Genomic DNA, 23,826 nt, shown 5'->3' on the forward strand with positions numbered 1-23,826 from the left:
GATCCCGGAAATTATAGACCTATCAGCCTAACTAGCCTGATCTGCAAGGCCATGGAACAGATTATCATGGACCTCACTGACAAGAACAATGGCAACCTCCAAACCCTCAATCCCACACAGTTTGGTTTCGTCAAGGGGAGGTCATGCCTGCTAAATCTGGTTGACTTCTTTGAGGCAGTCATCAAAGCCATGAATGAGGGCTACATTTTCTGAACTAGGCATCAATCCATATGTTACCAGATGGGTAGCAAACTGGCTCACTGATAGAACCCACCTAATCAAAATAGGGGAAGCCACCTCATGCAGTAGACCTGTAAAGAGTGGTGTACCTCAGAGATTGGTTTTGGGGCCTCTGCTGCTTGGGATATACTTTTCTGAGGTGCAGGCCAAAATCGGTGAGCTATGGCTGACCAAATTTGATGTTTGCTCAGAGTGTTGATGCAGAAGTACAGAGAAGGTCAGAAGGAGTTGCATTGTGTTTTTGTAGACTTAGAGAAAGCATATGACAGGGTGCCTAGAGAGGAGTTGTGGTATTCTATGAGGAAGTCGGGAGTGTCAGAGAAGTATGTAAGAGTGGTACAGGATATGTACGAGGGGAGTGTGACAGTGGTGAGGTCTGCGGTGGGAGTGACGGATGCGTTTAAGGTGGAGGTGGGATTACATCAAGGATGAGCTCTGAGCCCTTTCTTATTTGCAATGGTGATGGAAAGGTTGACAGACGAGATCAGACAGGAGTCCCCATGGACTATGATGTTTGCAGATGACATTGTGATCTGTAGAGAGAGTAGGGAACAGGTGGAGACGACCCTGGAGAGATGGAGATATGCTCTAGAAAGAAGAGGAATGAAGGTCAGCAGGACTAAGACACAATATATGTGTGTAAATTTGAGGGAGGATAGAGGAATGGTGAGGATGCAAGGAGTAGAGATGGCGAAGGTGGATGAGTTTAAATACTTTATTTATTTTACATTTGTTGACCGCGATAGTCCGACTGGATACATGTCCATTTTCAGCGGAGGCCCGGGGAGAAAAGCTCCAGCGTATACATAATAAAACATAGCAACAAGGACAATATAACAGAAACAAAGGTGAATGTAGCAATGCAGACAAATATAAGTAAGCAATTACAGTTAATATTTTGACATTCAGAAGTAGACAGTTGCATGGCATTTGTAAGCAGTAGTTATAGTGAGGAGAAATGCAAACACATTAGCATTGACATCTAGTAGATTTTGTACATTTATTTAAGCTGGCTAGCCAGGTTTGTTACAGTGACAGAGCCAGTTTAGTGCCAGATGTTGTTTGAGTTTGGTCTTAAATTCACGTGGGGAGGAGAGCATAGTAATATCAGCTGGGAGTTGATTCCATGTTCTACCTGCAGAGTTTGCCAAGAGAAATACTCCTGCTGTATTGTTGGTTTTGATTGTAAGAATTTGAAGTTTATTAGAGGATTTAAGCAGTCTCTGATTAGTTTGGGCAGTGATACTATTTCTAAGAGCTGGTGTGTTATCTGGATTATAGAGAATCTTGTTAGCTATGATCAGAAGGTTATATTGTATGAGACTGGGGAATTCTAGCCACCCAAGTTGTTTGAGGTTAATGCAATGGTGGGTTCTGCATGGCTGGCCAGTGACAAATCTGGCAATGTGATTGTAACAGGTAGACAGCTGATTAAGTAGTGCCTTATTTAGATCAGACAGAAGGGTGGAAGCATATGTAAGTGTTGAAATTAGGTGAGAGCAGGCAATGGCAATTTTAGCTGGGAGGGGTTAGAAAGGCTTTAATTCTATACAATGAACCAAGTTTTTTTATTGGTGTTCTTTAGTATTTGATTAACATGAAGTTCAAATTTTAGGTTACTGTCAATAATGACACCGAGCAGTTTTGTAGAGGGGTCTGGGGAGATAACAGTACCATCTTTTGCATTAATGCTGAAAGAGAAAGTTGCAGATCTTTGAGTAGGTGTGAATAGCAACATTTTAGTTTTTTTGGGATTTAGTAATAGCCGTCGACTAGTGAGCCAGTTTTGTACAATATTAAAGGTGGACTGGGTAGCATTCTTCAAATCTGCAGGAGATGTGGCTGAGCAAACCAGAGTGGAGTCAAATACTTGGGATCAATAGTTCAGAGTAATGGTGAGTGTGGAAGAGAGGTGAAGAAGAGAGTACAGGCAGGATGGAGTGGGTGGAGAAGAGTGTCATGAGTGATTTGTGACAGACGAGTACCAGTAAGAGTGAAAGGGAAGGTCTACAAGAGGGTAGTGAGACCAGCTATGTTATATTGGTTGGAGACAGTGGCATTGACAAAAAGGCAGGAGTTAGAGCTGGATGTGGCAGAGTTAAAGATGTTAAGATTTACACTGGGTGTGATGACGGTGGACAGGATTAGGAATAAGTATATTAGAGGGTCAGCCCAGGTTGGAAGGTTTGGAGACAAAACCAGACAGGCAAGATTACATTGGTTTGGACATGTACTGAGGAGGGATGCTGAGTATATTGGGAAAAAGATGCTAAGGATGAAGCTACCAGGTAACAGGAAAAGAGGAAGGCCTAAGATAAGGTTTATGGATGTGGTGAGAGAGGACATGCAGGTGGTGGTGAGAAAGGACATGCAGGTGGCTGTGGTGTGACAGAGCAAGATGCAGAGTACAGGAAGAAATGGAAATAGATGATCCGCTGTGGCGACCCCTAATGGGAACAGCCGAAAGAAGATGATGATGGCTGACCAAGTCTGCAGAGGACTGCAGGCTGGGCACTGTCATCAATTCCCATAGTGATGTGGACATCCTCCAAGAGGGTCTCACTCAAACAAATGACTGGTGCCAGAAAATGGCCTTAAACTGAATGACAAAAAAATGCATCATCCCCTTTGGGGAGAGTGACATCACCGCAAAGGTCCTAAGCATGCAATCAGTAGTGAGGGATTTGGGCACCCAGGTTGACAGCAAACTGACTCTTGACCACCATATTGTCTCTATTGTACTGGAAAGCTTTCTACATGGCCCACCTCATTAGTAAGGGTATCTCATCCAGGGACAAGGAGTTCATAACATCCCTGCATTCTACCTTATAAGACCCATTACTGAGTACAATGCCCCTTTCAGCATGTACCTCACAAAGCACATGCAGCAGCTGGAGACACCACAGTTCCTCAACCAGGAGAATTCAGGGCCTCAAACATCTACCCCATACAGATAGGCCAAAAGACCTGTCCCTGTACTCAGTCTCATACAGACTCCTCAGAGGTGACCTCTGTCTGGCATACAAAGCAATCTCAGACCCCACCTTGAAGGGACTGCCACATATCTGCAAGTCAAGCTCCACTCGAGAAACCCGCACACGCAACCTCAACCTGGTCTGTGACATCAATAGGACTTGTTGGCGGGACAGACTTGTATCCCAGAGACGACTCCTTCGGTGGAATAGACTCCCTCTGCACGTCAAGTAGAGTACCTCATTAACCCTTTTTAAGCGCAACCTGGATAACTGGATGGGGAACAGAAAATACACCCCTGGGATCCCACCTGTGTCCCTGCTGGACTGCTGACTTGTCAGAACATGGGCTAAATTCTTGGCTATGCTTGTAAGGGCCTCAGGGCTAATAGCCTAGTAACTTCCTATGATCCTAAATTAATAGACTGATTATTACTGGATTCTGACACCACCTTTGGAAGGAATTATGCACTGGTACGTAAAGTCACCCTGTTCCTATGAAAAATAAAGTATGGGAGTTTTGAGGATAATGCTTGGAACTTGGAAATTCTTCTGGCTGAAGTAATGGCTACTAAGAAAATTGTCTTCCATGAAAGAAATTTAAGGTCACAGGTAGCTGCGGGCTCAAATGGGGGTTGAGTAAGGTACTGCAGCACTAAATTTAGGTCCAAGGATGAGTAAAATCTTTAAAGGGAGGCCTTAAGAGTAGCATGCCTCTTAAAAATGCTTTGGTTAACTTATGAGATGCTACTGTTGAGCCACCTATCCCAACATGGAAACTTGATATTGCTGCTAACTGGAATCTAACTGTAGAAGAACTAGATCCTTCATTAAAGAGGTGTGATTAAAAAATCCAACATATATATATAAGAGCTGTAAAAGGTTCAATGTTATGTTTTGAGCCCAAAAAACAAATATTTTCCAGTTGCTGGAGTATAGTTTCCTGGTGGAAGGTTTATGGGAAGACACCAAAATATGACACACATGGGAAGAGTGCACTGGTTGTCTGGCTATCAAAAGAACTCAAGAAGCTAGGCAGTAAGCCTGAGGTTTGCCAAATCTGGGTGTATCATGTATGTTGGGTGAGACAGAAGGTCAGAAGCTGGATTCAGAAACCAAGAAGGTTGAATCAGGTGAGGCCAAATAAAGGGCAACCAAATTTGTCGAGGCCAATATGGAGCAATGAGGATGACTTTGCTCTTCAACCTGGAAGCTTTCTGAAGGAATTTGGGAATTAAAGGAATGGAAGATACACATACAGGAGACTGGGGGGGGGGGGCAATCGTGAAGTAGAGCATCCTCCAGAGATTATGCCTCTGGGGGGCATTAGAGCAAAGTAGCTGCTGCTCTTGTTCAGGGGGAAGCAAAAAGATCACAGGATGGCTGGCCCCACCGACAGAAGATCTTGTCTGCAATTTTCTTGTTGAGGGACCATTCATGGGGTAGAAAAATGCACCTGCTAAATTTTTCTGCTACCACACTGGAATTCCCCAGAATGTTCGTTGCTAAGAGAAAGCAGTTGGAAGAGATCACCTAGTGCCACACCCTGAGAGCTTCTTGACACAATGGGTAGGATTTGGTTCCTCCTTGTTTTTTGATGTACCAGACGACTGACATGTTGTCCATTTGTATTGGAATGGTCTCTAAGGGGAGAGTATTCTGGAATGCCTACAATGCTAACAGCACTGCTCTCATTTCTAGGACATTTATATGCAATTTGGCCTCCTCAGGGGACCAGGTGCCCTGGCCCATCTTCCTAAGATAATGCCCCTCCATCCTAACTGGGAATCATCCATGGTCACTATGGCCTTGGGATGGGGGAGGGAATAATGGACAGCCTAGAAGAACTTGATTTGAATGAATCCACCATTCCAGGTCTCTCTTGCATTTCTAAGTGGATCTGATCTGGTAAAACATAGACTGATGCAAATAAAGTCTGCCAAAGCTAAATTTGAGGTAAGTTTGGCCTCCCAGGCCAAGGACAACCACAAAGCATTCCTTAGCTATGTCTGCAACCTCAAAGACAATACACAATTGTGTGCAGAGTTCACTGTAAATGGAGCCACCTATACTGAGCCAGAAGATGTAGCAAACCTCCTGGCTGATAAATTCAGCTCCAACTTTATTCCTCTCTCCCCCTCAATCTTCCATCAGGAAATATCATCAAATATAACTCCCCCTACTATCACTAGGGAACAGGTCCTTAATTGTCTCTCTAAGACCAAGAACAGTGCATCAATGGGCACAGATAATATCCCAGGACACCTTCTAAATAGCATGAAACATGACCTATCAGGGGCCCTGGAATTACTATTTAACTGTAGCCTCAAACAGGCTTTGTGCCTCAAGAATGGAGAAAGGCAACAGTTATCCCTCTGCATAAAGTTGGGCCATCTACAGACCCTGGAAACTACACACCCATAAGTCTCACTAGTCTTATATGCAAAGCCATGGAAATATTTATCATGAAGATGATCAACAGAGATATAGTAAACCTCCAGACACTGGCACCAACCCAGTTTGGTTTTCTCAAGTGCATATTATGCCTACTCAACCTGCTGGACTTCTTTGAGAAGGTCAACAAAGCAATGGACGAGGGCAAAATCGTTCACACTGCCTACCTTGACCTGGCCAAGGCATTTGATGCAATACCCCACTCGGGCATTGTTGACAAACTCAAGAGGTTAGGCACACACTCGTATGTCACCCAGTGGATAGCCAACTGGCTCACAGACAGGACCCAGGAAGTTAGAATTGGGGATTCCCCCTCTACAAAGAGGCCATTCACAAGTGGAATCCCTCAGGGATCAGTCCTTGGACTGGTCCTTTTTACCATTTACTTCTCAGAAGTCAAGGCCAATGTCAGTGGTCTCCGGCTGACTAAATTTCCAGATGATTGCAAATTAGGAGCGGTCACTGAATCTCATACTAACATAAATGTTCTCCAAGAGGGGCTGACACAGACAAACAACTGGTGTCAGAGCCATGGACTAAAACTAAATACCACCAAAAATGCATAATAGTAACCTTTGGGAAGTCATCCATCCCTGGTAACTATCATATTGACAGCACACCTCTTAGAGTTGACCTAGTAGTCAAGGACTTGGGGACACACAGATAGTAATCTGGCCTTAATGATTGGATTGGAGATAAGAAATTCACCCCGGGGATCATGTCAGTCGCCCTGCTAGACAGGGGCCCAGAGAAGTAAATATTGTGGGAAGAAATATCCAGGGAATTGTTATGGCTAGGCTTGCATAGGCCCTAGGGCCGATAGCCTAGTACCAACCTATGATCATCATGTGTCTACAGTGGTGTGGAAATCATTCCATGTTGCGCAACTTATAAACAAAGGTATGGCACCTAAGTCCAAGGAAGTCATTGTTCCACTGTATTCGGCATTCATCAGACCTATCACTGAGTACAGTGCCCCCTTTGGTATGTACCTAACCAGGTATATCCAACAGAGGTTCCTCACTAAAAGAATACAGGACACAAGTAATATGTCTTATGCTGACCACCTCAAGGCCCTATCCCTGTATTCTGTCTCCTACAGGCTTTTGATGGGAGATAGATGCCTGGCATACAGGACATTGTCAGATCCCACTCTGATGGACCTCCCGCATATCCACAAAACAAACAGTACCAGAATTACCCATTTTAAAGACTTAAACCTTGCTTATGACATAAATAGGACCTGCTGGAGAGAGCGGTATGTATCCCCGAGCCTACCCAGTCTATGGAACAGGATCCCCCCTCCCATTTGAAGCAGAGTTCCTCCCTAACCCAATTCAAGTGCAACTTGGACAATTGGATGGGAAACTGGAAATTCATCCCTGGTTTGGCACCTATGTCTATAATGCAAATAAGTAACCTGTAAATGATTCACCTCCCAGGCCCACGCTTACACTTATCAAGGGTGTCAGAACTTGTCAGAGATTCGGGATGCATGGCTAGTCTTAAAAAGGCCCTTGTGGTCAGTAGCCTAGCAAACGACTATGAACCTATGATAAAGAATTGGCCATTGTGTGGCTAGCATCCACTGAAGAATTCTCATGTAAAATCTGGCTAGTGGCACAAATGTTATTGCTGCCTCCATTGATCCCAGGACTTGAAGGACCATATGGGCAGAAATCATGGAGCTGCAGATTATCTTTTGTACTTGTGACCTTATTATTGAACTATCGATAGTGGGAGTGATGCAATGGTAGTTTTCATATTGAGAATTGCTCCTATAAACTCTAGGTTCTGTGTAGGTTGTAGATGAGATTTCTCGTAGTTTATGGTTATCCCCAGAAGCAAGCAAGTCTGGAAAACCTGGCCCTTTGCCAATATGACTTGATGCCTGGTCGGAGCAGATATAAGACTAAGTATGGAAACACACTGAATCCCTGCAGTCTGAGATGAGCTGCTACTACTGTCATGTACTTGGTAAACACCCTGGGGGCTGTGGTGAGTCCGAAGGGCAGTACTCTGAATTGGTAATGACTGCCTCCTAGCTGGAAGCATAAATACCTTCTGGATCATCTGTTCATGATTATAGATAGTATGCATCCTGAAGGTCTATAGAGCACATTTAGTGGTCCTTGCCCAAAAAAGGGAGAATGGACTGAATTGTGACCATCTGAAACTTGGTTCTTTGAACTGTCTTGTTTAGTTTGGGGAGATCCAGAATTGGTCTCCAGTCCTCTGTTTTCTTCGGCACTACAAGAACCTTGAGTAAGTTCTGGATTCTATCTGGTCTGGCGGGACCTCTTGCATGATTCTCTTTTTCTAGCTGTTTATGTATTTGAATTACTGCTTGTTCCCTCTGGCTGGGTGGAGCACCAGGACTTTTCCTGAGCTGAGATTGAAGGTGGAAGGGTAAAGGGTATCTTATATCCTCTGGAAATAATCCTCTGCACCCAAGTTACCCTTTGTTATATCTAGCCAGGCTCTCTGGTGCAAGGATAATTACCCCCCCCCCCACCCGACTACCTCCAGAGGTGGGCAATCAGGCCTCTTTTCAGGAGTGCTGGTATGGTTTGTCAAAGAACAATTCTCTGGAACCCTGGTTCTGCGGGCCACAGACATCCATTAGAGTTTCCTCCTTTGCCTCTAAGGGAAACTCCTCCCTATGTGTCCTGGAAAGGACCCTGAGACTTTTTGAACCACATTTTCCAAACACTTCACGGATTCCTAGAAAAGGTTCATTGAGGGGTCAAAAAACACACACCAACAGCAGACAGGGTCGTTCCATCCTTCTCACACCTGGATAGTATCCTTTACCTAGGGGCCAAATAAGGATGTTCAGTCAAAGGGGGAATTGATGAAAGAGGAATTGAAGAGCTCTGCAAACTCACAAAAGCACATCCAGGCAGGTCTCCTTAGGGAAATGCCTGAACCCACTGCTCGAGGTTCCTTCTGATATGCTTGAGATCAGCCTCATGGGTGAGCTGGATATGGACTGAATGGTAGTCAGTTGGGAAATTACAGAAGCCTGAACTTCCACAGAAACAGCAACCAAGAGGGTATTTGATAACTCCTTAATCAAATTTTTCTGTAGTCTTGTAAAATGTGCCAAGTAGTTGAGAGACCTCAGTGCAAAAGTGAATAAGTTGGATACACACTTCCCAAACAAGTCCACTGCCCGACACTCCCTGTTTGGGGGGGATGGACAGTGGAACTTTCTTCAGCTAGTTCCTTCTTGGTGGCCTCCACAATGACCATGGCATCAACAGGGACCCCTTAACTCCAGAACTGCATGCCTGCGAGTGGTGCATTACCCCTTCCAGTCTCCAAGTAATGCTTTCTACGGCATCTGGATCCTTCCATGACCACCAGGAGATCAAGCTGATGAGCTCATCAGCAAGTAAATTCACCCAGAAGGAACAGGGTCCAGTACCAAAAGCCTTCAGGAGAACCCATTCCTCAGATGTTAGGTTACTGTGCGTCCAGTCACTGCTCTGTTTAATGACTTCCAGGATGTCTCCAAAGGAGACATCTTCAGGAGGTGACAGTGGGGACCCTTTGCCCTCATCAAAATCTGTGTCTTCAGTGATTGACTCCTCTGGGGAATAATGTGCTTCCTTTTGCACATTCTCTTCTTAGGGACTTCCTCAGTGGAATGTTCCAGGGAGGTATCAGAACAGGAATTGGCACTGGCTGCTCCTGTAGAAGGAGATGGTGAAGTTCTGAGTGCTGAGTCATGATGGTAGAATATTTATGATCTGAGAGGGATGGCTCCATCTGATCTGTTGAAGCAGAAAACACCCGCTTTGCAGCTTCAAAGGCAGAGCAGCTTGGAGGAGGGAAGGACGTCAGGTCTGAGAAGACAAGCATCTGAACTGTAATCCCCCCACCCCGAGGGCAAAACCTCCAAAGTAGAAGCCAGAGATGAGCTGCCCAGTGCAGAGGCTCCAAAAACCTCAGAGTTGAATGTAGCCCCTTGGATCAGGCAGACTATGGCTATGAGAGCTCCTCAGATCCAACTAGAATGGAGCTCTCAGGGAAACCCTCAGATCAGAGGATGGGGTTACCCTCGGATCAGAGAAAGATGGGACCAGACGGCTCAGATCTGAAAGCTCTGAAACAGCCAAAGGAGTCAGAGGAGGAACCTGTAAAGGGGGAGTTGCAGACGTTCGATGTCCTGAACCAGGGGAGTAGGAGCCAAAAGGATACCAATCTGACCCTACACCAGAATAATCTTCCTCACCACTCTCTCTGCATCTTCTTCTGTCAGGCTCCTAGAAGATCGAGTTGAATAGATGGAGGGGGATTTTTGGGTGCTCCAAGAAGTGCAAAGGTACTCTGTCTAGGGCAGGATCCAAAGTAGGGGGGTACCTTGCTCTGGGCAGAGGTTGTAAGGTGAAGGTAAACTGTCCAATTTTGTTAGTCAGATCCAGCAAAATTAGATCCAAGCACTTTGACTTCCTGGGATCTGACACAGAAGTCTTCGAATCCAAGATCACGTGATTTAGACGTTGCCAGATCCAAAGGCGTGGTCAGGTCTTGCAACTTGGACTTTTTTGGATCTGGGGTTGAGACTGGATCATTGAAAAACCTCTTCCTAGAAGACTCTGAAGCTGAAGAGGAGGAAGAAAGCTTCATGGAACAGGATTTCTTTTGTCTAGCCTTGGCAGAACCCTCCAAAATAGCTTCTTCAAAGGAGGAATGAAGACCTTTTAAGATAAGTTTATTTTTATGCTCCACTAAAGCATGGGGATTGAATCCGTGACATATGAAGCAGGTATCTTGTAAGTGGAGAGGAGCCAAATAATAAATGCATAAAGTGTGGGCATCAGAAATAGGTATTTTATGCCCACACTTTATATATGTTTTAAAGTCAGCTGGCTTATCCACCATTTTCAGAAAAAGGAGGATAAATTGTTCTAACACAATAGTCAGAGAGGAAAACTTTTTTTTTCTTAACTAAAGTGCAAGGAAAAAGGCCATCAACAATGGTATTAAGAGCTACTACTACAGAGGAATGAGGAGGTAGTAATGATAGTATCTAAAGTGTATGGCGAAAGTACAAGAAATAAGAAAGAAGAAAATACATATGTAAATAGTAAGGCGATGGGCAAGGGATTTATCAGAAAGGGAAATTAGTAAGAAATATGAGAGAAACTATAAGTTTTCATACTTATCTTAAACAAAGCTCGAGACAGCTGGATGACCACGTCTTTTGCTGGAAGCAGTAAACGAGATCTGAGGTAACCGGGGTTGGTGTACTGTGGGTAAGGGAGAAGCTCAAGAGATTTTGGTTGCCAAGAGCTTTAGCAACGGCTGAGTCTGATCTGAACTCATTGGTTGAGGACAGAATGAAAATCAACATCAGATCTGATATTTGCATATGGTCTATAATTTTGCATTATCTGGCAATTTCAGACACAGAAAGTATCTTATAAGAAGCATTTTCTAAACTATCAAGTTCCATAGCTAGGCAATGAAAACAAAGAAGTGCTTATTTGACATATACAGATTTGGAATTTTACAGTTCTTTGTATTTCTGAGAGCTTTGCAATAAAGAAAAAAACAGTGTAATGTACAATACTTACAGACTTCTGATCGCCCATTAACTTGCAACGTGTATGCTCCATGGGACGTTTTTCATTAACTCAGAATAATAGTACAAGTTTGGTGACCATTTTTATAAGATCTTAAATGTAACAGCTGCTAACACAGCTGACCTGAGGCATAAATCCCAATTATGGCCCAATCACAAAACTAGGAAATGAAGCAAAGAAAACTAAGAGGGGAATTACTTGAAAAAAGCAAAATCACCAGCTTCCCACAACCCACAGACACAGCATAACTTTTTCTACTGACATTTTGTGACAACAGCTGCACACTAATTATATGAAAGAATATTTTTAACCTGTGGTTATACCTAAGTCCATTAAACACACTTTAAATAATTTAAACACATTTATCACATTTAGAAAACCACTTGAAGGTTAAAAATACTGAAACAAAATTAAGCAATCAGTGCAAATGCTAATAATACTGTTTTACAAAAAGCTAGGTGTGTAAATGTAACAGTGCTAGAAAGAGCCCAAATCAGCCATGCACCAGCCCGCATTTTTCCCCACCTCAGGCAGCTGACTGTTAACACTATTTGGAGGAGAATGCTCTAAACTTTGGTTCTCAGGGCGGGATGCTGATGCCTCCTCTGTTAGTCCTGTACTGCTACAGGAGTCCTGGGACTGCACAAGCAAATCCTCATGATTTGGAACTGCATCATCAGCGAAAGAGTCACTGTTAATCTATGGAAAGAAGAAAACAAACCTGAGTAGAAGAAAACATTTGCTAGAGTTACAACAGCATCAACCTGACAAAAAAAATCAGTTTTACAAGGCACTACAGTCATTCACTCTACCTTTAGCATACAGGCTTGAACTAAATGGCTAAGTGGATATACAGAAACAAAAACAAAGAAGCCATTTTGTTGGAAATGTATCTATATAGTTGTTCAATATGGCCCAATCCAAAAGAAAAAAGTTATTAATTCAGCCCAAATGCTACCCACTCATGATTGTGCAATGCATTCCTTCAATCTGCTAAGAAAGACAAGGTAAACAAGTTAACTTATACCATCAGAGACAGATTTTTTTTTTCATACAGTTGAGCTTGGTAACAGAAATGACAACACATGAATCTTTCCACTATTCTGTACATAATCAATTTAACGGCATAAAAAACATTAGGACCAACAGCCAAACTTCAATCCCTCCATCTAAATTTCATTTAATTATGGTCATGTCGCACCTTAAACAGTAAACTTTACATTAGTTAAGGCCACATTTCTTTATTTGCATTTGGTTACTGGGAAGTTCTGACAGGATCATGCAGGACCCCTTTTCGGTGGAGGTCTTGAGAGAAAAGTTCCAAAAACATACAGAGAAATTCCAGCAGACCCTTTGTGAGAGCAAACAATATTTGAAATATAGTGATTACAGAATCAAAACAGACTGGGCATCTAAGTGAATATGACAAGTGCTACTTGTCAAAGAAGGAAACGAAAAAAAAAAAGGGTGAGATTTTAGCAGAGGAAGTAATTAGGGTGCTTAGTTATAGAAGAGTGGGAACACAACAGAAGAAAGAGATCAAGAGCTAAAATGTTGACAAGAGGTACATACTAAAATGTGAAAAAAATCTAAAGGCTTGAGTGTAAAAGTGGGTGAGGGGGATTGCAGTATCAAAAGAGCAAAAGTATTGAGTTACCGATGAGATGAGAAACTCTCAACATAAGCAAGTATTCTGAAGAGCATTTTTACACTAAGGAAAGCCCAAATGGCAATACTATGTAACTGATGTGGTGCTTACCTACACTGAACAACAAGAGTCTCCAGAGACGTAGGCCATGGCATGGGAACACCTTATGAACTCTCCTCAACAACAACCAATGTTTGCTGTCCCATGTGGATGCAGCAGTCAACCCTAGAAGTAGAGACCTCAGTCCATAACTAGCTGACTCAATGGATCAGTTTTCAGGGATTACACTGGTCACACACTCCAGATGATCACCTGAAGACAGAATGACCAAGAACCTGGAATAAGACATCTAGTATTTTAGCAAAAAGTGTACCTTCCCCAATCCAAATGGCCCCAGCCAAGGGAAAGCCAAGGACTGGTGAAAACAATATCTCATTGATCTGGGGGTAAACTCACAGCCAAGAGGGTCTGAATGGTGGGCTTTTAAGTTACACTGCAGGTCCTGAATAGAAGACACAAAAAAACAGTGAAGGGCACATATTTTTTTTAACACAGACACCAAATACAATGCCAGATCTTCAGCAACATCCAAGTCCAATTAATTATTTTAATATCCATTCAGCAGAGAGTGAACTCACTAGGTAAAGACTTGGCTAACAGTTTCTGTGTAGACTATCTCTAGCCCTGCTCTTCAGAAATCATTACAAGAAATCAGACACCCACTGTAATTGTATTTTCAACCCACTGTAATTACTTTTTTTTTAGCCACTTCAGTTTCAGTTTTATCCAAGTGCTTATGCCCAAGTACATATGTACAACTGAGGTACAATAAGGTTAACATACAATGAAAAGTATGTCAAAATATAACTAATGTGCTGTATTACTTAAAGCATATTGCAGTCTGAATAAAAGTGAAAAAAAAAACAATAGCACCAAAATAAATTAAACAAAATAAGCATCAACATGCACAGTACTATAAGTAACCGGTTAAAATCCAAATTGGGCACACAAACATAAAACAAGCCCAGTAACTAATTTGCTGAAGATCCACACTCTGTATTGTAATTTATAAAAACACAAGAATAAAAAGAAACTTGTACACAGACAAAAGGGATCATCAATTGAAAAAAAAAATAAATAACATGCACACCCCTAGATGTCCAGTATAAGCTTGAGAATGGTTCAAGATCACAACAAGGCATCCAAATAAAATCCCAGAGCAGGCTATAAATTTATAATCATAGCTACCATTCAAGAAACGACCGCATACAACCAAAAGGGAGGTCCACAGCACAAACTAACCAGATGGCACAACATCCAAAACCAAGCATGTGAGGAAAAGAAGCAGAAGGCACTGAGCTCTCCATTCATTCTCCTCCATTAATGCAACTTGGCTGAGGCTTTTTGTTTCACAGTCCACTGAAGCAAAGACCACCAAAATGTAGCAAATAAAACTTTGAGTGCAGACAACAGCAATCAGAAAAATATGCAGTCAGATCAGGGCAAAGCAGTTAAAGTGTGGTAAACATACAGGACATCATTCTATACTAAAAATACAGAAGCAGAAAATAACAGAATGATCAGCAGAGGTTGTTGTAGGCAGGCTACTGATGCCATCTTGGACAAAAATGATATATGGATAGCTACAATAAACAAAACTGATAACAGGAAGAAAAGGTACCATGTAGCAATATGCTATTAAATAGCCTGGGAAAAAATTACTAGTTCACTATCAAAGGAACACGCGGATGGTGGCGGGGAGCAATAAACAGGATGCACAATGGGAAACCTTGTTCAAGTTTGTTCATACCTTACACAACACCCATCTTCAATGAACTGTGAACAAGACAACTTAAGACTACAAGTCTGTTTTAAACTAAAAAACTTTTAAGAGCTATAAACTTTTAAAAAATACTACCTCAGATCTACCCTGAAAACAGATCACTAGCCTAGTGGGACTTCCCTAGTTGACAAAGGATAAATAATAAAAAACTGCAATAGAACAGTTTAATAATGAAGCAACCAACATACAAACATTTTAAAATACTGCAAGAAACACAGAAATTGTACTTCTAATACAAACGTGGGGAACAACTTTTGCCAGAGGCAATGTGCAAGTCCCTGCTCACACACAGTTAACGGCAGTTCATTTGACATGCACTTTTCCTTATATTTTTTCTTCTGCCTGTATTTTATTTTCTTATAACAATATAATTTTCCCAGCAAGCCAGAGTTGAAACTAACAAGAATAATTACTGATGTCGGTACTATCAGTCACAGAGTTCCCATCTCAACACGTGCAGAAAAACATTAGGGGTTACCTCTGCTCAGCAATCTCCAGGAATACTATTTACCAAATACCGCTTCCAAGAGCCTATTCATTTACAATGAAAATGATCCAGGCTCTAACCAGCTTAGCTAAGTGTTACACCACAAAACAGTGGACTTGACATCATTTAAAGGATTATCTTCATTTTCTATTACAATGCTGAAAGGCCAATGAGATCTCAGAGATATTTTCTAAATATCTTCAAAAAAACATGAATCTAAAGTATTTAATTTATTGAGCAGATGCAAATTAAGTTTAATATTTTAACTTGAAAATAAGTCTGAGGCTTATCAAGCTGTCTTACTATGAGATACCAAGATGCTACAGTACCAATTTATTTTAAGCACAGTACCCTGCCTTAAATTATATACATTAAAGCTTAAATCACACGGTTACTTGGGTTGCACATTTTTAAAATGAATTTTAATGTTAAAAATACTGTTGATCAAAAAATATTCTTTCACTTCTAGGCTCCATGGAGAAAGGTAGACCTACAGGCTGAGAAGGTGAAGAGCTAGTTACTGCAGCTACCTACAAAGCAATCCAGCTTCATAAAGACAATCTCAGTCAGTAGACAGTAGGTCCTTATTAATCTGAATTAATCTTAAGTAGCTATGCAATCAAGATGGCCATCAGAATAACCTTGCCAAATACCCTTCAGGATCATGATAAACATCCAGATCACAGTAATCCATGCAAGTATAAGAAATGGACCACAAAGTACACTGCTGGCCCTCTGGACAAAGATACCTCAACAGTACGCTCCACAAACTGCAATACAGGATCTGATCTAACACAAACAGCAGCTAACCCCTTTTTAGTAAATAAAAGTGGCAAAATGTCAGCAATAAAGACATCAGTTTTTGGCCAAGACTTAATGCCCAGGTTATGCTACCTGGAAGTAAGAAAGGGGAAAAAGACCCCCCCCAAAAAAAAAAACAGGTGGCAGGACCCCCCCCCCCCATAAAAGAAAAAAAAGTGGCACAAGTAATGACATCTTGGTGAAGCTAACCCAGAATGTTTTATAATTTCTAATTTAGGTGGTGATGCTGTTTAAGATATTTAACATAAGATGGGTCTCTTGGCATTGTGCTACTTAAGTGTTTTGTCATAATTTATATACACATCACAGCACTTTGAAGCTTAAGTGCTGAAATGCACTTTCTATGCTATCACACCTATATTATGTAGCAGTTTATTAATTAAAAAAAAAAAAAAAAAGAGGTTTTTACTAAGGATGGACCCACAGAATTCTGCTGTATCCCTTGGTGATGTCACTGTATGGACAGTGTAGGGGCGTGTCCATAGGCTTTAAAACAATAGGACTCTCAAACTCTGTGGTGCATTCATAAAAATCTATTGCCATACCCCACCCCCACACAAAGTTACTATTGCATTGACATCACAGAGAATAAAATAAAATGAAATGAAATGGTCCAGGTAATTCGTAAGGTGCATTCATGTCTGAACCTGTGGCCCTAGTTGCACCATCCACTGCATTACGTATAAGATGCATGGTCACAGAAGTTTTTCAGGTGCAAGCGTAGATTTTCTGATACATTCTCTGCAATCTCCTTCTGAAACTGAACCACGTGTGCCATACAGTTCAATGTTCTGACAGAAAACATGCTAGACACACAGACTTGCTTCCATAACCTAGCCATCATCTTGGAGTTTTTATTGGGGGGGGGGGGTGGATAGCTTGAGCATCTTCTGGGACATATTTCTTAGTGGCAGCACCTACCACTATGGAGTCAACAAGAGATACTTTGTTCCAATATGGCCTTGTCTTTGCGGTATGAAGGACAATGGCTTCCTCTAAATGGGCTCAACTTTGTCCAGCTTCCTCCAAACTTTACTCAAAACCTTATTTACCACAATGTCTGGAGAGGAACCAACTACACTGGTGGAGGAGAGGATTTATATGCCTTCTGAAAGATCTGTTCCTCAGGGGAGGTGGAGTCCACTGGCCATGTTCCTCTCTGCCTCATTATTTCCAATATTTCACTGAAGGGCCTGTTCTCCATAGGGGATTTGGAGGAATCTTTCCGTTGTCCAAATTTATAACCAGATTGTGAAACTCCAAGGTGGAGTCTATGTGCTTCCTCTTACACTCTCTCTTCCTCAGAGGACTAGGAGGAAGTCTTTGTCCATGTTCCTTAGGAAGAGTGATCTCCAGATCTCAAAAGAATAATAATAATCATCCTCTGGTCCTGAATCACCCTGGATGATGGTAGGCTTAAGTGTCCAACTTATGTGGTATCTCTAGGCAGAATCGGTACAGCTTATACAATGGGCATGAAGAAGCTAGATGTAACTCACTTCTGTGCTTTGGACTCCGCCAAGATGCTGGGACCAAAACCATCAGTGCTGGCGAAATGGAGGTCTGTTCTGACAATGACAAACCTGACCCAAGTACTGACGTCAAAGCTTTGAGCCAAGGACAAGCCAAGGATCTTCTGTTCTGAGCAGTCAAAAACCAAATGCTCAGACACAGAATGGCACTGAAACCAGTAATGCCAAAGGCTCACAACCAACTGCTGTGGACCCAGTGACATGCAACGTCAAAGTGTTCAAAGTAGATGTCAGTGGCAGTGAAGCAGTTGATGTGTGAGAAGTGAGGTTAAACTACAGAGAGGTGCCTGGCATACCAGCCAATGTCAATTCCAATGCCACAGGTTCGGACACCAAGCCCAGTGGAGAAATGACAATATGAGAAGTCAGGGTAACATCTCTGCTGAAATACTGCATCAAAATTGGGCCTTGGGAAAGACTGACATGTGCTCTCAGTCAACCTGAGTAGGCCAACAAAGAGATCCGAGATATCACACTAATGCTATAGATGGGTGTATCGAAGAAATCAGCAGAGGAACAGCTACCTATAGTCTGTCTCAGCATAAAGTCCTCTATGGTGCTGTAAGTGAGGAGATAAAGGCTTGGCTGGAATGGAGACACTGGGAATTTCTTGCCTAGGACATGGGGTAGAAACTCAAGGTGCTTAGAAGAGGTAGGCTTCTCTAAAACAGACTAATCCTCTGCCTTTCTTTCCTCCTTTCGTCTTGTGTCAGTGCCTCAGCAGCTCCCATGAGTAAGACAGAAGTATGTCCTTAACAATAAGTTTATTTTTACATTCCACCAAGGTATGAGAATTTTTTTTTTTAAACAAATACCACAGTTGCTAGCAAAATGTGAGACTCCTAGGTATATTAAACACAATTCATGTGGATCTTGTGGGGAGTTACCTTGCATCCACAAACTTTTTCAAACCTGGTTTCCTTCTTTCTCCATGAATATTTATAATCTCAACACCAAACTACCACCTAACAAGTGAAAATTACCAACAAATGATAACAGATATCAAAGGAAGCAGGGCCAAAGACCCAACATGTGAAACGGTAGGAAGGGGGCAAAGAGATCAGATAGGTAGAAAAGGAAACAAAGGAGCAGTAAAGCATGACAGAAGCATACGTTCCTCATGCAGTATATTTCCAAAAGAAAATGAGCAAATGTACATAGCTGTCCCATTAGATACTGAAAACTCACTCTCTTAGCACCTGAACTGTTAGGAGACATCACTGCCAAAATGGCAGTAACAAGATATGGAGGAGTAAGCAGCATAGGGTATGGGAAAGTAGGAGTTTAAGCCTGTGAGGAATTCATGGCCATCACTGAAGGATGACAAAATCATCAGTTCTGACATTTCAGTATCTGTACATGATCTCAGAAATCCACAATTTCAATGTCAAATGGTCTAAAAGGGAAGAATGTGGATTAAAAATCTTTCCACATTACCAGTTCTGTTTACAGAGAGAAGTATGAAAAAGTTGTGCTGGATAAGAAACAGTGACTTAGGGGAAGAAGGGCTTCTTATCTGCACAGGGTATTTGCCAGACTTGCTCGATATCTTCAAAGAGGAAAAATAATCTTCATGTAGACTGGGAAGATATTCACTACCACTCAGAGGTCTTGCATGGATTTAGGCTCGTAAAACTTTTGCTCTTCCAAATGATGACAAGAGAAGCAAATAGATTCTAATGCAATAGCAGCAAAACAAAAAAACTGAAGCAGACACAGTTGGTGTCTCCTGAAAAAATTGGCAGTAAACAAGCAGTCACTCCATACTGAAAGACTTTCACAAGAATGTCATGAGGCTAGGTCATTTGATGATTTAGAACTCCAGTCACCTTCCATTAAAGCCCAACAGGAAGCAGGACATGAAAAATGTGTTTTAATGGATTTGAGATATCCAATGAAAAAACATGAGTGAAGTTTAACAGAAACACCAATGGCTGGATTACTAAAGGCAGCTAGGTGATGCCAACTGCGATTACAGTGACCAAAGAACACAAAGGAAAACAGTGCAACTAATCAACAGCAGCCAACAAAAGCCAAGTTTACCTAATTAAGGGATTAAATGAGGGAACCCAAAATACATTGTTGATGCCCAACAACCAAGACAGAAAGCAAAAAGGTCCAGGTATGACTTCAACTAAGACAATAGCAAAGCACCCCGCACCAACAAAAATGTATTTGATGATGGTGGGGATCCCCCCAAAGAAAAGAGGGAAGCCATTCCCTGCTAAAACAGAAGCATATAGAATCATCTCTAATCCTAATACTAACTCTAGTCCTGGGGACAACTTAATTTTGACTCCATAATATCTGGACTATTCTTATTTCTGGAGGATGAAAAATGCCTCCACAGTCAACATCTCACCTTCAAGCCACTTTCCAAAGGGACCTACTATTTTATCTTGAAGAGTATGAGATTTAAATACAATAGTTTATATAGTTCTGCATGAAATTTGTTTTTCAGTGCATCTATGCTTTAAACAGTACTTGAGGAAAAATTCAAATTCATGTAAACATGAAAATGTTAAAAGGTGATTGCCCCCCCAAACTTTACACCTCCTTACTTATATAATATCACTTCAAGATCACTCCAATTCATAGAAAAAATTATCTTACCAAAACTAATTAAAATAAGGGTCACTCAACCCAATAACATTAAAAAAAACATATAATCACTCATTTAAAAGCTTTCTTCTCTTTTTAATGGAGAATTCTTCAGAATGTTTAAAAAAGTACAACCCAGAGTTTAAAAATGCTAGTAAAACATTGCACGATAAAAAACACCAACAGAAAGACGTTAATTAAAATACTTTTCAACTCAGAAAATAATTTTGCACTAAATTCTCTTCACAAACCACGTAAATATACGCACGCAAACAAATACTACTAAAATAATGTGAATATTTACCTTTTGTTTTCCAGTTTGGGTTTTAATACACAATAGTCTAAGTCTTGGGAAAACAGATGCATTTTAATTTCAATTACTATTCCAACTCAAGCTTATCTAGTAAAGAGATCATGAAGCCATGTCTTCCTCGTGTACAACCTCTCATGTGGAAAGGGCGAACACAAGACAACACATAATACATGACCTTTATGAAATACCTTACTGTAATGGCTTGTGCTGAAAAAACTCTGAACTGAATTAGGCAGCTTCTCTTCTTTAGAAAACATGAATGTAAATAAAAAATGTAAAGAGTTGAGGACAATTTGCTGTAATTTAACATTACTTCAAACACTACATGAAAAAATAACCTGTCAGACTTCTATGCTGCAGTAACTGTTCTCTTTTTTGCCACAGCAAGGTGATTATTTACAGTTTGTTGACAAAGTTGTCAAATTGAGTTTGCAGCCCAATCTCAGTGGGCTTCCAGGGAAAAATGCCCCACATATGATTTGTTGGTGAGATGTGTAAACACTGTTGCTATACATGTGGTCAACACTCTGGGTGCTGTGGATAACCCAAACAACAAAATGAAAACTGAAAGTAATGTAGAGCTACCGTGGATATAGAAAGTTTACACACCCCCTGTTAAAATGCCACGTTTTTGTGATATGAAAAAAATGAGACCACAATAAACCATGTCAAAACTTTTCCAACCTTTAATGTGACATATAACCTCTACAATTCAATTGAAAAACAAATCTGTTAAGGGAAAAAAATATAAAAAGTAAAAAACGTACAGTAACATGGTTGCATAAGTGTGCACTCCTTTAAACTAATACTTTGTTGAAGCATCTTTTGATTTAATTACAGCATTCAGTCTTCTTGGGTAGGAGTCTATCAGCATGCCACATCTTGACTTAGCAATATTTGTCCACTTTTCCTTGCAAAAGTGCTCCAAATCTGTCAAGATTGCGAGGGCATCTCTTGTGCACAGCCCTATTCAGGTCACTCCACAGATTTTCTATTGGATTTAGGTCTGGGCTCTGGTTGGGCCATTCCAAAACTTTAATTTCCTTCTGGTAAAGCCATTCTTTTGTTGATCTGGATGTATGTTGGGGTCACTGTTGTGTTGAAAGGTGAAATTCCTCTTCATCTTCAGCTTTCTAGCAGACGCCTAAAGGTATTGGGCCAAAGATGACTGGTATTTGGAACTGTTCATAATTCTCTCCACCTTGACTAAAGCCCCAGTTCCAGCTGAAGAAAAGCAACCCCAAAGCATGATACTGCCACCACCATCCTTCACTGAGGGGATGGTGTTCTTTTGGTGATGTGAAGTGTTGTTTTTGCGCCAAACGTACCTTTTGGAATTGCGGCCAAAAAGTTCAACCTTGGTCACATCAGACCATAACACATTTTTCCACATGCTTTTCGGAGATGATGTATGGTTTTGCACATTTTTGCTGGGCCTGGATGTTTTTCTGTGTAAGAAAAGGCTTCCGTCTTGCAACCCTACGCCACAGCCCAGACATATGGAGAACACGGGAGACTGTTGTCACATATAGTACACAACCAGTACTTGCCAGAAATTCCTGCAGCTCCTTCAGTGTTGCTGTAGGTCTCTTGGCAGCCTCCCTGACCACTTTTCATCTTGCCTTTTCATCAATTTTTGAGGGACATCCAGTTCTTTTCAACATCACTGTTATCCCATATTTTCTCCACTTTTTGATGACCGTCTTCACTGTGTTCCATGGTATATCCAGTGCTGTGGAATTTTTTTTTACCCTTCTCCTGACTGATACCTTTCAACAATGGGATCCCTTTGATGCTTTGTAAGCTCTCTGTGAACCATAGCTTTTGCTGTAGCAGGCAACTGAGTACATGTCAGGAAAATCCTACTAGGACAGCTGAACTTTATTTGGGGTTAATCAGAGTCAGAGTCTCTTTAATCGAAGGCAGGTGTGTACCCAAGAAGACTGAAGGCTGTAATTAAATCGAAAGGTGTTTTCAACAAAGTATTAGTTTTAGGGTGTGCACACACAACAAAGTATTAGTTTAAGTGTGTGCACACTTATGCAACCAGCTTATTGTACGTTTTTTATTCCCCCCCCCCCCAACAGATTTGTTTTTCAAAGGTGGGAAAAGTTTTAAAATGATTTACTGTGGTCTCATTTTTTATATCACAAACACCTGGCATTTTAATGGGGGGGGGGGAGGTAAACTTTTTATATCAACTGTATCTGAAATATAAGGCTCTTTCTATGAGATGTCGTACAATTACATGTGAACAGGTATTTCTTTCTTACCCAGTGTTATCATATCAGAACCTTCTTCCCGAAATGGAAGCAGATGTTTACAGTCAATATCCTGAAAGACAGAGAAATGGTCTCAATGCTTTGCTATCACTGGTAACCAAGAAAAACCTGGAAGAGAAGCCTTGACCTGCTTAACCGGAGGCTTTTCATCATAATGCCCTTTTTAAGTTACTGATCCCATTGGTTGAACATCATGGTCTATTTGATGCAGTGGTGTTTATGGAATAAGTCACATTTCAGGTTTCTGACAAAAACTACATTACTCTAACCTATTGTCTGTGGTCATCTGTTGCCATGAGGACAGATAAAACTGAAAAGTGCCTCCTAGGGGTACTGAGAAAGGGGAAAGGATTGTGGTTGTGTGAAGGATTTCTCCTCATCTTTTCCTTCTCTCAGGTTTATGAGATAGAAGTGCTCTCCCTTTTACTGGAATAGCTTTGCCCACCACATTGAGAAACTGTCCTTTTTAAACAGTCTTTTCTCACAGGAAAAATGTCTCTGAAATTAGGGAAAAAGCAGATGGGAGATCTCTTTAAAGATCTTAAGTCGACAATAATGTAGTTAGTTAGCTGGCTGATAAGCATATCATAAGCAGCTGAGGCATCCAAGAGTTTTGTTGTAACATCTATAGCATAATATAGTATAGGACTCTCATCCAAGCCATGCAAGACTCTTCTTCACTGCCCATAACATAACTCATGGCAAGCACACTCAATTTACATAATACAGTCTTAGGAAATGTAACAAAGTCTAAACTCTGTTGAGTTCAGCAAAAGACTAGCATAGCTGTAGACACTGCTTCCTGTAAAGAGTCTGCATATCCTATGTGTTTGTGGGGGTTTTCTCTAGGTGCTCAAGTTTCTTTCCACACTCCAAAAGTGTAACATAGTTGAACTGGCAATCCACCAAACTGCCTATAGTTTTGAACTGGCAATCCACCAAACTGCCTATAGTTGTGCAAGCCACTTATGAGTGCATCTTTCAATGGCCCCTCACCTTGTCAAGACACTGCAGTGTGCTCAGAGTGCTAGGAGGGCC

At 41.4% G+C, this 23,826-nt stretch overlaps 1 protein-coding gene across 1 annotated transcript in view; it reads right to left on the reverse strand.

Moving 5' to 3' along the window:
* Positions 1-23,826, reverse strand: part of FRYL (FRY like transcription coactivator) — a 3,917,685-nt gene that overhangs the window by 473,846 nt on the left and 3,420,013 nt on the right. Inside the window, exon 53 of the mRNA XM_044055727.1 lies at positions 11,786-11,959. Coding sequence (XP_043911662.1) covers positions 11,786-11,959 — 174 coding nt within the window. The remainder of the gene's footprint in view (positions 1-11,785; positions 11,960-23,826) is intronic.

The sequence above is a fragment of the Protopterus annectens genome, chromosome 14.part0 (genome assembly GCF_019279795.1).
Source record: "Protopterus annectens isolate FY-2018-M chromosome 14.part0, PAN1.0, whole genome shotgun sequence".
In the NCBI taxonomy this organism is placed as follows: domain Eukaryota; kingdom Metazoa; phylum Chordata; order Ceratodontiformes; family Protopteridae; genus Protopterus; species Protopterus annectens.